General features: G+C 45.2%; 1 protein-coding gene across 1 annotated transcript in view; it reads left to right on the top strand.

Moving 5' to 3' along the window:
- Positions 1 to 16,285, top strand: part of adam23a (ADAM metallopeptidase domain 23a) — a 67,905-nt gene that overhangs the window by 35,992 nt on the left and 15,628 nt on the right. Inside the window, exons 6-20 of the mRNA XM_007890598.2 lie at positions 1,083 to 1,146; positions 2,083 to 2,155; positions 2,422 to 2,513; positions 4,360 to 4,425; positions 5,397 to 5,468; positions 8,285 to 8,451; positions 10,010 to 10,094; positions 10,779 to 10,872; positions 11,516 to 11,567; positions 13,038 to 13,137; positions 13,885 to 13,956; positions 14,789 to 14,875; positions 15,123 to 15,203; positions 15,691 to 15,741; positions 15,873 to 15,936. Coding sequence (XP_007888789.1) covers positions 1,083 to 1,146; positions 2,083 to 2,155; positions 2,422 to 2,513; positions 4,360 to 4,425; positions 5,397 to 5,468; positions 8,285 to 8,451; positions 10,010 to 10,094; positions 10,779 to 10,872; positions 11,516 to 11,567; positions 13,038 to 13,137; positions 13,885 to 13,956; positions 14,789 to 14,875; positions 15,123 to 15,203; positions 15,691 to 15,741; positions 15,873 to 15,936 — 1,220 coding nt within the window. The remainder of the gene's footprint in view (positions 1 to 1,082; positions 1,147 to 2,082; positions 2,156 to 2,421; positions 2,514 to 4,359; positions 4,426 to 5,396; positions 5,469 to 8,284; positions 8,452 to 10,009; positions 10,095 to 10,778; positions 10,873 to 11,515; positions 11,568 to 13,037; positions 13,138 to 13,884; positions 13,957 to 14,788; positions 14,876 to 15,122; positions 15,204 to 15,690; positions 15,742 to 15,872; positions 15,937 to 16,285) is intronic.

Below are 16,285 nucleotides of genomic sequence, written 5' to 3'. Positions count from 1 at the left end.
CTCATTTTTCCAAAAGATCGGCAATGATATAACGCCGGAGGAGACAGGATTTGTTAATGTCTTTGTGAGACGCGAAAGAACGCAGATGTCACAAAGGCTGGAAAGGGACACAGCTGCACACTGACATCTCCTCCAGGCAGTCATCACTAGGGCAGAGCTTCAAGACATTAACAGGGGAAAATGTTCTTTCTATATGGATTGAGCCATTGAATATAGAAACAAGAAGGGACTGAAGGACAGCTTCTAATGCGGCAAGTTATCTGCTTAAATAGGACACGTAGGAGCGAGCAAGAAAATTGGATGAATAAAAAAAGGATGAATGACTTAGAAAAACAGGTGGCTCTGGCACAGAAGTCACGGTCACTTCTGTGTAGAAAATTTCTGTGTCTTCCTATTCTTTCATTGTTTGGATCTGGGTCGAGATCTGGTTTAGAGGAATGGGAATCAAAAGATTGGTTTGGTGCCTTTGGCTCATTTTTTCTCAACTTTTTCCAGAATACAATACAATTTACATTTATGCAGCACCCTTCATGCTGGGAGAAAGTCTCAAAGCGGGCTGGGTACCTGAGCTGCGAGGATGGGAGCTGGAGAGGGTGGGGAAGGAAAACTGTGGGCAAAGAGGTAATGTGTGTGGAGAGAGCGTGAGTCTGAGGGGCTCTGGGATGGAGATCCAGAGAGAGGGGACAGAATGGCTGAAAGCTCCCGTGTCAATGGTGTCTATGGAGTGAAGGGAGTGGCTGGGTCTGCAGGGTTATAGGAGGTCGCAGAGGTAGAGTGGGACAAAGTCATGGAGGAATTTGAAGGTGAAATTGAGGATCTTGAACCTAATTTGCTGGCGGTAACGGAGCCTGTGCAGCCGAGTGAGGACAAGGATAAAAGGCTCGCAAAACCTGGTGTGGGGGGGACAAGGACAGCAGAGTTCTACATTATACCATGTTATTGGTTGCATTTGGCTCTGATAAGACCAAGCTGGTTGATTGTAATGCGGTCTCTCCCTCTTTTTCTCTCTGTCTGTCTATCTGTCTATTTGTCTATCTCCCTGTCTCTCTCTCCCCTTTCTCCCACAACCATCCATTCTCTAGTGGGATGTTTGATGATGGCAACTACATGTACGTCATTGAGCCCATGTCACAGACACACACTGAGGTGAGCCCCAAACATTTTGGTTTCTTTATGAAGGGACAGAATCCTATGGGTGGGGAGTGTATGTTTTCCTGTCACCACTGGGGCCATGGGCCGAATCCAAATCTAAGCAGTTGTAACGTGTATGTGAAATAAGTTAGGGTTACAGTTGTAAAAAACTGCATCTAACGCAACACCGATTGACATCTTCCATCAGAGAGGCCGCACGAATGTTGATGAATGGAAATGTTACACTTGTCCAGTTGGGGGTTGCTGTTTACTAACTGCCTTCATCAGTTAGCATTCCAGCGTTGTAGGTTCGAGCCCCATTGTTGGGACTTGGAACTTACACAATCCAGACTGGCATTCCAGTGCAGAACTGGGGGGGCGCTATACAGTCAGAGGTGCCATCCTTTTGATGAGATACTAAACAGTCTATCTGTTCAGATGGACGTTAAAGATCCTACAGCGCTACTCAAAGAGAAGGCAGTTTCATCCCAGTGTCCTGGACAACAATTGGTCATTCACTTTGCAGCTGTTTGTGGGACACTGCCATGTGCAAATTGACTGCCGCACCCGTCCACAAAATATATCCTGTGAAGGGCGTTACGCATCCCAGACTATACTAAATGTAAAGGGTTATTCATTTAGATAATGGGTTATGAAGGTCGTCAGCCTTTGGGGGTAAAGTCATACCTGGTTTTCTTTGTAAATATATCGAATCAATTCTGATATTTCTCCCCAACCTCCTGAGGTAAACGCTTTTAAAGCCGTTATAGGACCTACCTTTTTTGTGACTGGTTTTGGTCACTTCCTCATTTACCCTTTCCTCCCCGAATCTCCCCCCCACTGCCCTCCGCTCAGACTCCCAATCAATTAAGACAAAGCAAAAGGCACTAAAAGAATGTGGTTGTTGATGAGTACATTTACTAAGCAAAAATTTCTGTTCCCACTTCTTAGGGGGATTCTGCAAGGCCACATATATTACACCGGATGCCTGGACTCAGATCTATGGAACAACATCCCGACTCTGGTAAATACGCTGCCTCTCGGGGTCGCTGGCAGAAGTGGCACAAAGAAATCACAGATTGCCGCACTGACTGTTTACAAGAGGTTTTTGGCTCACATAGCGCGTGAGCTTCATATAACACTTAATATTACGTTAGAAAGTGGCAGATAATTCTTTCAACCAAAGTTGGTGTGTTTTGTTATCATCTCAGTATTAAGTGGTAACCTAAACCAGACACTCCTTCACATTCTCTCCCCCTCTCTCTCTTGGTCCCTCTCTTCCTCATTTAGCTTCTCTCTCAGATGAACAGAGAAAGGCTAACACTTCATGGGCTTTCCTGGCAGATGTTCCCTGGCTGCGAAGGCGGAGGAGAAAGCGAGCAGTGAGTATAATCCGCTTTGATAATCCTTTTGACCCACTCTAGTCTTTAAATAGGTGCCATTAGCTCCTCTAAAATGACTGTGGGCACTTTACAAATCTCCTTCTTGTTACTCTAAGTACCATTCGGGTGTAATTCATCTGTCCTGCTGCATTGTTGGAGGTGCCATCCTTTGGAAGGGACACTTATGCCATAGCGTTGTGGTTAATGTGCTCGCCTTGCAAGCAAGTGAACCCAGGTTCGATTCCCAGGTGCGGTGAAACCTTAAGCAAGTTTCTTTACTCCACACTCCTCTGTTTACTTAGCAGTAAGGAGGAACCCGGTTGTTAGTTAATTGGGGATCGCATTCCGGGGTTAATAATCCCTTCAACAACAACAACAAAATAAATAAATAAAAATAATAATTTAGTCACTCACTCCATGACTTTTGTGGATACTGCTGTGTGCAATTGGCTGCCGCATTTTACCCACAAAATACATAGTCAATCCACTTTACAATATATTCTGTGAAGCACTTTAGGACGTCTCAACAACGTGATAAGGCCCTATATCAAATGCAAGTATTATTATTATTAATAAACTGAGGCAACATCTGCCCCACCCTCACGCAGTGAAAGTGACCCACTCTGCATCCGCATTACAACCACACAAACGCAGGAAAGAGGCACGTTATAATGAGAGCTGCAGTAGCATCTGTCCCAGTTTCAATTATTCTCGGTGTAAAAAAAATGCTTCCTGATGTCAGTCTGAAAATTGCCCTTTGCTGCCTTGAACTTGTGCTCTCTTCCCTGCTGATGCCATCCGGGGTATCTGGAAGGATTGGTCTGGGTTGACATTTATTTAGTTTATGGAGAAGCTTTTTCTATTCCAGACTCTGCAGTGGTCAGGCCTCCTGTATCAGACGTCAACCACAACAACAGCGACTTGTATTTAAATACAGTGAAAGAGGCATAAATCGCATCTTTATAAATCATATAATTACTTAAGTCGTACATGCACCCGAGTCCCATTCAGTTTCCTATCAAAGCCACTTAGATTTCTTTGCATTAGTTGTATTAATTAGTTGTGGATTCCTGTAACTCAGTGGTTAAAGCACTCATCTCGCAAGCGACAGACCTGGATTTGATTCCTGGCAGGCCGAAACGTTGGGCATGTTTCCTTACTCCACACGCCTCTGTTTACCTAGCAGTAAGTAGGAACCCGGTTGTTAGTCTATTCGCAGATTGCTTTTCTGGGGGTAATAATTCCTTCCCCCCAAAAAAGTAATAAATTGGTCACTTCAATCCACGACTGTTGGTACACTTCTGTGCGCAATTGGTTGCCACATTTCGCCCACAAAATATACAGTCAATTCACTTTACAGTATATTCTGTGAAGCGCTTTGAGACGTCTCAAAGACATGATAAGGCGCCATATCAAATGCAAGGATTATTATTATTATTAATCACCTCTTATCTTGTAACGCTACTCCCCTATCCTCCATTTCTCCCACACTTACTGGCTGCATTGAAATGTGGGAAATGATGTCCTGACCCATTGACAATGTGGACTCTTTTCGGCTGGTTACATTGAATCGCAGGAAACTTAGACTTGACCCCTCACCGTATGTGCACTTACCGGCTGCATTGAATTACACGTGTGCTGGGTTGATTATTGATCAAATCGGATTTTATATGACTTATACTTGTTTGCCTGCAACTTGGACTTCACGTAAGTCATATTAAATTCTACTGTAGTGCCTTTCAGATGGGGTAGTGTCTCGGAGCGCTGAGCAATGGAGTAGTTAATGTCCTGGCCATTGGTCCCTTTGTTTGAGGGACGATTGACTGACCAATTTTATTTTCCTCAGCTTCATCGCAGCGTCTTCAGTGAAATGAAATACCTGGAACTGATGATCGTCAATGACCACAAGATGGTATGAACCGCGTTTTTTGTCACAGTTTGTGCTCCGTCACACTTGTCAGCTCTCACTGCACTCTGCCTCGGAGGCGTAGGAGCTCGAGAGTCACCCATATACAAAATGTATATCGTTATGTGAATTTCACACACACAGATGCTACGCATGTCCACATCTACACACCCAAAAACAAACATGGATGCATACACACGCACATAGGCACTCACTGCTGGAAGCCACGGTTGAAGCAAATAGCATCAATGTATTTAAGAGAAAACTTGATGCATACATAGAGGAGAAGGGAACAGAGGGATACAGGTGAAGGAAATAGGAAAAGCGTGGGTTTGTGTGGAGCATTAGCATTGGCGAGGAATGGTTGGATTGGATGGCCTGTACTTATGCTGTGTGTGGTGTGTGCTACACCTTGTCAGCTGCCCACTAGAGGGCAGACCTTCACTTTCTGCAAAGAGATCTTAAATAATCATAGATCATATTGTGTTGCACATAGTTTGTTATCACGTCGAAACATGATTAAGAATAACAAACGTTTTACTCCGCCAGCGGAGTGAAGGACCACAGAGTAAACGAGACAAGCAAAAGTATATTTTACCATTCTGCCCCTGCTCTCTGTAACTCCATCTCGGACACCTGCTGCTCTGGGACCCTATTTAGTGAATGCCACCTGCCATCCACCCCCCACTACTGGAAGAAGTTTGAGTGTCAAGTGGTGAGTGAGCACAGAACCAGTCTGTGATGCCACTACATCCCCTGATCTCGTATGAATAGTAACTGTGAATCAGAGGTGCCACTATGACATGGAAACGTCCCCTGAGCAAAAAGGGGAGGTGGTGGGGGGCGCGCGATTGGGGGGGAGAAAGGCGTCAAACTTTCTTCAGAGGAAGAGGGAGAGCTAAAGACTGCCTTCCTCAGCATCTGTTGCCGTTTGGTTTGGTTTGAGACTCGCGATGCATCACCTTCTCTTTTCACAGTACAAGTTGCACCGCTCCTCCCGCGCCCACGTCAACAACTTCGCCAAGTCCGTGATTAACCTGATCGATTCCGTAAGTACCCAATGAAATACCTTTTGTAGAGTGAGTGGCGTGGAGGAGCTCTTTCTCTCTCTATCTTTCTTTCTGCTTCCGTTTCAAGGCACCGTATCTACCAGATAACATAACAGATAGATGGTGGCAACTGTGTTGCAGTTTGTCAGCTTGGACTGCGAGCTCAAGCCCTCTACGTTGGCTTACAGTCCCACACAGTGCTGGAGGAGAGCTGCATTGTCAGAGATGCCGTTCTTTGGATGAGATACTGAACCAAATTCCTGTCTGCCTGTTTAGGTGGATGTCAAAGATCTCATGCCACTATTCGAAAAGAGAACAGAGTTACTCCCAGTGTCCTGGGCAACAATCTCCTAAATAAAATAGGCAGAATTCACTTCAGGGCTGTTTGTGGGACATTGCTATACGGAAACTGGCTGCTGTATTCACCTATAAATATACAGTCACTGTACTTTAGAATAATCCAGTGAAGCGCTTTGAACTATCTCTACAGTGTGATAACTCTCTATATAACTTCCACCTGAACAGGCAGTCAGGACCTTGGTATAACATCTCATCTGAAGGCCAACACTGCTTTGGAGTGTCAGCCTAGACAATGAGTTCAAAGCCCGGATATAGGACTTAAACCAAATGCCCAATGTCAAACACTATGCCTTTATTTTGATTAACAGTTTTTATTTGAGAGAGAGAGAGATACTGAGTCAGCACAGCTGTTGTTTAGTCCTGGGGTGTGTTGGCAATCACAAGTTGATTAACGTGTTGCGAAAAACATCTGTTTCCAGATCTTGTTACCAGGCCTCCTGTTAACAAACAGTATAAATTGACATTTATACAGTACTTTTCATGTCATGACACTGGTGATATGGCACCTGAGCCGGGGGTGGGAGCTGAGGGAGGTTGTGGAGGGGAAAATTAATCAAAAATGTGGTCAAAGAGGTAGTTCTTGAGATGAACCTTGAACCCAGGCCTCTGAGTCGAAGGTTGTGGGTTCAAGCCCCACTTCAGGAGTTGAAATCACTAGTCAAGGCTGATACTCTAACACAGTACTATCAGAGGTGCTGTCCTTTGGATGAGGTGTTAAATCAAGGTCCTATCTGCCTATTGAGATGCACGTTAAAATTCCCATGGCACCCTCCAAACGAGAACAGGGTTCATCCTCCAGAAAAAAATGGGTCAGTCACTTTGATGGCTGTTTGTGGAACTGTATAAGTGGAAGCCAGTGGAGCTTTGCCAGATGGATCGATTTCAAGATCCTCACACTCGTCTTGAAATCCCTTAATGCCCTGGCAACTCTCTACTCTCCGACCTACTTACTCTCCAATTCATTAACCATCGCCTCAACTTGACTGGCTCCAGCTTCTTGCTTGTCTCTCGTGCCTTCTGTTCCACCATCGGCGGCTGCAGTTTCAGTCACTATGCCCAGAAACTCTGGAACACTCTCCCTTAATCGCTCTACCTTGCCCCTTCCTTTCCCATTTTCTGAAGACCTTTCTCAACAATCCTGCCTACGGTTACCTCCCCCTTCCTCCTGGCTCAGCGCCGTACTCCGCCACTGTCGAGCACTCTGAGATGCTACCCTGAAGGAAGAGCGTTATATAAATACAAGTTGTTGTTATTGTGCACAGAGTGGCTGCCGCATTTGTCTACAAAATACACAGTCACTATATTTCACGTTTCAATGTTATGGGCGCTGCATTAAATGCAAGGTTTATAATTATTCATCTAGCCGAGAGCACTTAATGTTATTACAGATTTGATTAACATGACTGAGGTGGTGTGGGACAGCGATACTTCAAACCTGTGACTTTGTATTTCAAAATTATGCATTATTATTTACTGCAGATAGCAGATTTCCAGGAATTGAAAGCGGACTCTTCCATTATACAGCCCTGTAACAAAGCTCTCCAGCATTGTGAAGAGCCAGAAGAATTTCTTTTGATGGCTGGATTTGCTTTGATGTGTGTGAGCGACGCTAATGTTCTCTGCAGTCTTGTGCCTTTTGTAGAATTTCAAGGGTTTGAGGGCGAGGGCAAACTTGTGCAAATTGATATCATTGGAGACTGTCCAGTTCAGGATTAAGGCAGCCTGTAGACACGAAGGATCGGATTGGCTTTATCGACCTTTGCTAACAGAAGCAGAGGGAGGTTGCACGATGACAAGGTTTAGGTCAAGAAGACCCTTTGCCCCTTTCGTTTTCACCCATTCAGAATACCCACTATGCCTCGTCCCATTACACCATCAATCATTGCCCTCCATTCAGTGCTTTTCCAATTCATCAAAGACACAAGGAGATTTCTGAGTTGTTACAATACTCCTATAATAATAATAATGCATCTTATTACATCGTTGAGACGTCTGGAAGGTCTTCGCAGGATTTTACTGTGAAGTGTAGTGACTGTGTATACGTGGGCGAACGCAGCAGCCAATTTGCACACTAACCCTAAGGGAGCCTTGAAATCCATCAAGTCCCTTGGTCTAAAGCATTTTATTTGGGGGATCGCTGGAAAGGACAGCGGGTATAACTGAAGTTGTATTGTTATTTGTAACAACACGGTATGACACTCACACGTGGTTTAGATGCGCCGCATTGTAAACCCAATGTGCTTCTACAACCTGATTTAAAAATAGTTTGATCCTCATTAGAGACCCACATAGTCTGAAGACTGTGAGTCTTTTTTTTTTGCCGATTGAAGGAAAGGCTGACTAACAGCATTTATATTTCTCTCCTGCTTTACCCTTGTGTTTCCACTGATCTGATGAGCTAACTGTCTGTGCACCCAGTATTCCACTCCTGTGCCTGTCCTGTTTCCTGTCTCCAGATCTTTACGGAGCAGCTCAACACCAGGGTCGTGGTTGTCGCTGTGGAAACGTGGTCAGACAAGGACAAGGTTGAAGTGAGCCAGGACCAGATGCAGACTCTGTGGAGCTTCTCAAAGTACCGGCAGCAGTATATCAAGCAGCAAGCTGACACCGTCCAGCTACTCTCGTGAGTAAATATTAATAACAACAATAATAATAATCCTTACATTTGGTCAGCTAGGTGTCCGACGGATGTGGAATATCCTATCGAGCAGTTCAGGACATTATTGACGAGTCCTGCAGCTCAGTAGTTAGAGCACTCGCCTCGCAAGCGGCCCGTCAGGGCGAAACCTTGGGCAAGATTCCTTACTCCACACGCCTGATAATAATCCCTCAAGAAAAAAAACAAAAGCAATAATAAATTGGTCACTTCACTTCACGACTGTTTGTGGGACATTGCTGTGCGCAATTGGCTACCGCATTTCGCCCACAAATATACAGTCAATTCACTTTACAGTGTGTTCTGTGAAGCGCTTTGGGATGTCCTCCCGACGTGAAAAGCGCTATATCAAATGCAAGGATTATTATTATTATTATTCTGTGAAGCGCTTTGAGACATCTAGAAGACGTGAAAAGCGCTACATCAAATGCAAGAAATATTTTTGTTATTTATTATTACTATTATTCATTTCAGATTAAGAAACAATTGTGGTTAGATTTTAACGAGATATGCCAATGGAGAAGCATAAACAGGCATGGGTTCAGGGTTGTAAAGGACACGTTTCTTTACTCAGATGGCAAGAAACATTTCTTTACTCAGATGGCAATTAACCCTTAATCTCTGGAACTGCCTCCCTCTAACCACCTTCCACTCCCTCTCTATCAGTCGCCTTGTACCGCATTGAAACTTGAAATCTCTTTAACCATACCCTCGGTCACCCTCCTACCTCTACCCTCCCTGCCCTCCACCCCTCATGGGATTTCCATAATAATAATAATAATCCTTGCATTTGATACAGCGCTTTACACGTCTTCTAGACATCTCAAAGCGCTTCACAGAACATACTGTAAAGTGAATTGACTGTATATTTGTGGGCGAAATGCTACAGCTAATTGCGCACAGAAGTGTCCCACAAACAGTCGTAGAATTGAGTGACCAAATTGTTATTGCTTTTTTTTTCTTGAGTGATTATTATCAGGCATATCGAGTAAGGAAGCTTGCCCAAGGGTTTGCCCGGCTGAGAATCGAACCCAGGTCTCTCGCTTGCAAGGCTAGTGCTCTAACCACTGAGGTACATGACTCGGTAGCGTACACATGTGGAACTCTCAATCTGATTTGGATACACTTAACCATGGTGATGGATTTCTGCATGTGTTATGCATCAGGGCTAGCCTGCGTGAAAGGATGTATTTTTTAATATAGATACAAGTTGTTGTTGTTGACCACATAAGGGTAAAAATAGTTGGAATTTTGGACGATAGATACAATGCAATACAAAATTACATTTGTATAGCACCTTTCACGTCGGGAGGATGTCCCAAGATGCTGAACAGTCATGGATTTGGCTCCGAGCGGGAGGGTGGGGTTTGGGATCAGGGAGGGTGGAGGGCAGGGAGGGTGGTAGGAAGCCCGAAGGCGCAGTCAATGAGGAGGGGATGTTTTGATGCTTTTTTGGAAAAATTCTTTTCAGTTGTCACAGCCCTCTGTTTGTTGCTGACTCTTTGCCTTTGTGCTGTCTTTGCAGGGGGACTATATTCAAAAGCAGCAGGAGCAGCAGAGCTTTCTTTGGAGGCGTTTGCTCCCCAGCCCGTGGCATAGGCGTGAATGAGGTGAAAGGCTTTTCATTAATTTGCAGAGTTCAATCTCAGTGTGCGCACGTCAGCATCAAGCAATAGTGAACTTCATTAATCCATAGCAAGCACTGTAGAAGCTCTCTCTACACCATTCCATCACAGGAGGGGAATTCAGGGATTATTTACATTTCTTGTAGATTGGTTCACGTTGGGAGGATGCCTTAAAGTTCAATGACTTAAATACTACGTACTGGCAGCCAAGCTGGGGGAGGGTGAAACCTAAGGAGGGAAGGTGGCCAAAAGCACACTTGAAGAGATCAGTATCAAGGCAGGTTGGAAGGAAAGGCAGAAGGATTCCGGGATGCAGTTCAGAGAGTGAAGGAGAAGAGGGGATGAATTCAGAATTGTGACTCGGGATTAAAAGGACTGGTTTGGAAGAACTTCTATCCCAGAGGGTTGTTATTGTATGGAACGATTTGCTGGGGCAATGTTTGGAGCAGAGTGGATTGGGACCATTTGAAAAAGCATTCGGCAAGTATACGCAGAGGAACATTGAAGGGTATGGGAAAGAGAAGGGAATTGGGATTAGGATGAATGACTTCGCAGAGGAGGAAATATCAACATAGAAAAATAGGCCAGATAACAATACTGTGTGAAGTACAATGTGGTTTGTGCGTTATTCTGACACATTCTTATTGTTCTCCAATCCCTTGAATCCAGTATGGACATGTGTGGTCAATGACTCTCATATTGGGACAGAGTCTTGCACAGAACCTGGGGATCCAGTGGGAGCCCAATTCCCGCAGAAAACGGAGTAAGCGTTTCCTCTTTACTCTTTCACCTCGATCAGTTCTGTGCGTCTCGAACAAGGTGCCTGGGACTGTGTGTCACCAAGCCAGCCAGCACATCCGCTATTCTGTACTTGGAATGGTCACCTACTCCCATCTCAGTCACTCACCTACTCCCATCACAGTCACTCACCTACTCCCATCACAGTCACTCATTCACTCTCATCACAGTCACTCACTCGCTCACTCCCATCACAGCCACTCACTCACTCCCACACAGTCACTCACGCACTCCCAGCGCAGCATAGTCATTCATTCACTCACTGCCAGCACAGCACAGTCACTCACTCACTCCCATCCAGTCACTCACCTACCCCCATCATAGCACAGTCACTCACCCACACCCAGCGGAGCACAGTCACTGATCCCATATCAGTCTTATCATTCATTGTGTGTTTTGTATGTGATATCAGTTGGCTGTGTGGCAATCTGTAGCTAGAACTTGAACCTGACCATTAACAATGATTGCAGGACAGACAGGCTGGACAGACTCCAGTCTGAAAATGTTGCCATCTTACTTTTGCCATTTTAATCATGACAGTAGACTAGTAGGTGAGGATGGGACATGGATGCCAGACTGACATTGTGCTCTTCTTCTTTCTCTCTCAGAGGAATGCGAGTGTCCTGGGTCCTGGGCTGGGTGCATCATGGAAGACACAGGGTATGATATTGTTTCTGGTTTTGTTTCTAAGGCGAGCTACTCAATGGAAGGCACAAAATAATAATAATAATAATAATAATAATAATATATTGCGCCTTATCAAGTTGAGACGTCACACTATATATTGTAAAGTGGATTGATTGTGAATTTTTCTATTTGTGTGAGCGCTACAAGAAGAACAAATTGCATTTTTATACTGCCTTTCCCAAAGAAGGATGTCCCAAGGGACTGGATAGTTAAGGATTTGCACCCACGCTGGGGGTTGGAATCAAGAGGGGTGGAGGTTAGGGGGGATGGGAGGGGGTGTGGTGAGAGCACGGTCAAAGAGGAAAGTTTTGAGATGGGCCTTGAAAGGGGCAAGGGAGGGAGCGAGGCAAAGGGATTCAGAGATGGAGTTCCAGAGGTTGGGCGCAGAAGAGCTGAAGACCTGACTGTTGTGGTGGAGCGGGAAGGGTGGGGACATGGAGCAGGCCAGTGCCCGCTGAATGGAGGGAGCAGAGAGGTTGATATGATATTAATAGTTCACAGAGGTAGGAAGGAGTCCATGTCTTCTGAGCAAGCCTAAAGCCCTTTGATTCAGGCTCGGCTTCAGGTGAAAGGCCAGATCACGAGTCAACATGTGCCGATGGGACTTGAGAATAGTGAGCATGTCAATCGGTTTTGCAAGAGGAATAACTACAATTGATCTGGATCTTATTGAAAATAACCCAACCGGTCATGGGGCACTTGAGAGACACACAGCTGCTTGGCGCTGTGTGGTTGTTATTGTAGCGAACAGCAGTGTTAAAATTGGAATTGCAAAGTGAGCCACTCTGCCTTGATGTGTCTCTCATTAATCGGACACTTGAACCAAAACAGTGAGTGGGTTGCAACTGGGTTCTTTAAATAGAAAGTTTAACTAGATGAGAGGAATGTTTTCATTATCTCTTAAAACAAACAATGATGCAGGTTCTTTACCACGTCACTCACTTAACTCTTCAATGGCTAAGATTCTCTAAAGTTGCATGTGATTAAACACACAGCCATCTCCTACCGACTGATTCTGCCCTCACCATCCCCTGCGATTTTCTTTCCTTCTCTCCTGAAGGTTGACCCAGTAGATACCCACAGCCTTGTCGGACTCACGCAGCCTGCTTTTCTTCATGGCTGGGAAACTGAGCGTGAGGAGTATCAATGCTGGATCCTTGATCCTGTCCTCATTCAAAATTCACCTGCGTGGCCTGATCAGCAAACATTGAGATCAGGAATAGGAAAATCAGAGATTTAATCCCTTTTCCCAGCTCAGAGCCACAGAGGCTAATTGTACCCACCCAACATTCATCCAATTAGGGTGACAAAACATGTTGGGTCGAGCTTGGCTGGGTTTGGGCTCACTTCAGTTTGGTGTGGCTTGGATTACGTTTACTTTGCTTAGCTTTGTTTGAGTTCCCTCATACTTGTTTGTTGCTGCGTGTTTGTTTATTCCTGCAGCTATTACCACCCACACAAGTTTTCCAAATGTAGCATTGCTGAGTACAAGGAATTTTTACAACGTGGTGGAGGGGCCTGTCTCTTTAACCGACCAACAAAGGTAAGAGGTTCTCATAAAAAAGGTGCGAGTGTTGCCTCCAGTGGAGGTGGCACCAGCACTGTCAGCATGGACTGGCTAGCCTTCACCCATTCTATTGTTCTACTGGTTCTATTTTGTGGGATTTCTTAAGGGATTTTTTTTTCTTTTCATAGAAATTTGCAGCGTAGAACAAGGCCATTCAGCTCATTGTGTTTGCCCTGACTTGCAGAGCAAGGTGTATATTCACTCCCACTGCCCTGTCTTATCCCCATCCTCCCTCAAGCCTGTACACTTCATATAATTGTTCACTTCCCTCTTGAAACCCACAGTGGACTCAACCTCTTACCACCTTATTTGGCAGCGCATTTCACATCCCAACAACTCTCTGAGTGAAAAAAAATGCTCTTGTGACCATCTTACGGAAAAATTATATCAATAATAATAATGGGTTGGCATCATACCATGGTTTAAGGGGGCTGCCCAGGACTGAGCCTGAGAGCAACAAAGGTGATCCTCAGTGTTAGAAGAAATTGTATTTTGTAGCCAAAGACGGCAGCCGATTTGCGCATGGCAATGTCCCACAAAAGCCATGAAGTGTATGACCCATTTTGTCTGGGACATCACTGGGGGCCTGGATGAGATGGAGTGAAGGGCGCAGTTAATGGAAGCTGGAGGGGTGAATAAGACCATTGTGCCCTGTTTATGTGCTCTATAAATGGTTTCTACATGTCTCATTGTTTGCCGTTCACTCTTTCGGTTACTTTATAGCTGTTCGAAACTACCGAATGTGGAAACGGATACGTGGAATCAGGGGAAGAGTGTGACTGTGGGTTACGAATGGTAAGCTTAGGGTTGAAAAGCAAATGTATTTCACTTTATTCACTTTCCTCTGCCCTTCCCCCTCCAATGCAATACAATAGAGTTTACATGTATATATCGCCTTTCACATCAGAAGGAGAATGTTTCAAAGTTCTTCACTGTGCTGGATGGGCACCCGAGCTGGAGGTGGGAGCCAAGTTTGAGGTGGTGTGGGGAGGGGTCTAGGAAAACAGAAAGCATGGTTGAAGAGGAAGCGCCTTGAAAGAAGAAAGGGAGGGAGCAAGATTCTGCCCAGTGCAAGGGCAGAATTGCTGAAAACCCTTTTGCCAATGGTGGGTCCGATAGATCGGGTTACATGAAGCAGACTGGTGTTCGCTGTGTAACGGGAGCAGCAATTGTTAATAAATAATAATCCTTGCATTTGGTAGAGTGCTTTATCACGTCGGAAGGACGTCTCAAATCGCTTCACTGCATTTAGTGTGAAATGGAGGGACCATGCATTTATAGGCAAACCCGGCAGCACAATTGCGCACAGTAATGTCCCACAAACAGTCATGAAATGAGTGAACAATTTTGTAATTAGAGGATTGTTGGCTGGGTCACTGGGAGAGAGAAATTCCTTTCTCCTTTCGAATAGGGCCTTGGGATCTTTAACATCCACCTGAACAGGCAGAAGTCATTGTTACTATGATTTTAATGCAGAATCGTCGCCAACATCCTGATATAGAAAAATCTACACAAAAGTGGAGCTTGTTAAGGCTCTTAACAGGCATTTTCTTTGTCCTGCCTCTCTCTTCCCCTCTCCCTCTATCCTCCCTCCTTCGCTCTCCCTCCGATTCCACCCCTTTTTCAGGAATGCTTCGGAAACTGCTGTAAAAAGTGTTCTCTTGCCAACGGAGCCCACTGCAGCGATGGACCCTGCTGTAATTTCACCTGTCAGGTAACCAACTTTCAAAGAAGCTTGGTGTATCTTTAGGTTGGGAGGGGGCATAGGGTAAATATTTGTGTGTGTTGGAGGTGGAGGACAAATCTGAGGGGGCAAGAGGTATTTAGGATTTTAATTGGGGTTGAGAACGTAAACCCCGAACAAAACTTTTGGACACACCGTAATAGCAGAGAAAGATGTTGGGGGGGTAGTATCCGCAAGCTACAAGTGATTTGACAACCTTCTGTGGTCTTGTCTTCAGTTCTTCAAGAGAGGCTACGAGTGCCGAGATGCAGTGAATGACTGTGATATAACAGAGTTCTGCCCAGGAGACTCTGGCCAGGTATTGTGTTCCTATCTGTTCTCAATGAAATGTTGAAGCTAGTAAGTAAAGGCAATCAGCCGCACAGAGCAGAAGGGCTGGAAGCTCAGGATGTGCTAAATTAACGGGTCTCGGTGGGCGGGGGAGGAACCCCAGCTCCCAGCAGGGGAAAAGCATTCCATTCTTAAGCATTGATGTTCCGAGGCACAAAAGCTTTTCAAAAGGGTCACAAATGGTATTTCCATGACCTTATGCCCTCGGGTGGGGGGTGGTAGGGTGATTGGTCTGGAAGGATGAGATCGGATGGGCTGTTGGGCCGTCTTCATCGAAACCAACCTTTTGATAAGAACTGACCTGCATTAACAAGGACATTGACACTTCTTATTGGCATCATTATAGGGTAATACCAATGACCAATGTTGCTTAAAGAGTCATGTGATTTGGGGGTGGGGGTTCATTGATCTTCAGTTCTGATTGTAGCTTCCTTACTCGTCATTGTTTTCTCCAGTGTCCGGCAAACCTGCACAAGCGAGATGGATATGGCTGTGATTTCAACAAGGTTAGTGCTATTGATGGTCCATCAACACTATCGCAGCCTCATTCCCTTGCCAACAAGGCTATCTATCCATAGCTCCTTCAATAGGTCTCCTGGTCTGCAAGTCTAAACTTTGGACCTTTCTCATTTCTCAGGGGCGTTGTTTCAATGGAGAATGCAAAACCAGGGATAACCAATGCAAATTGATCTGGGGCTCAAGTAAGTTAACCTTATAAAGTCCTTATATGTCAAATGATCAACTAGTGACCATTCTCCTTTGGGGGACATAAGCAGGGTCTTCCGTGATGCTGAAGTGGCTCCAACGTGAAGTGTGGCAATGGAATGTCAGAATCGAGTTAAACCTCTGTTGCGGTCTCAGTAGTCCGGTTCCTGAGCCAGGCAGGTCCACAGTCCTCCAGGGCTTTGCTGATGACAGACTGGCCAGCCTGGCTCATCAACTTGGAGGGACAGACTCCAATGGGGCAGGGATTCTTCCCACTTTAATCCTGTACGACAAACTCTTAACGGATGTGGTGGTCCTAGCTGATTAGCAGCAGGAAGCTTGTTT

This window comes from Callorhinchus milii, unplaced genomic scaffold, assembly GCF_018977255.1.
Source record: "Callorhinchus milii isolate IMCB2004 unplaced genomic scaffold, IMCB_Cmil_1.0 Scaffold6, whole genome shotgun sequence".
NCBI lineage: Eukaryota > Metazoa > Chordata > Chondrichthyes > Chimaeriformes > Callorhinchidae > Callorhinchus > Callorhinchus milii.
The sequence above is the reverse complement of the archived record's forward strand: the minus strand, read 5'-3'. Positions and strand labels throughout refer to the sequence as shown.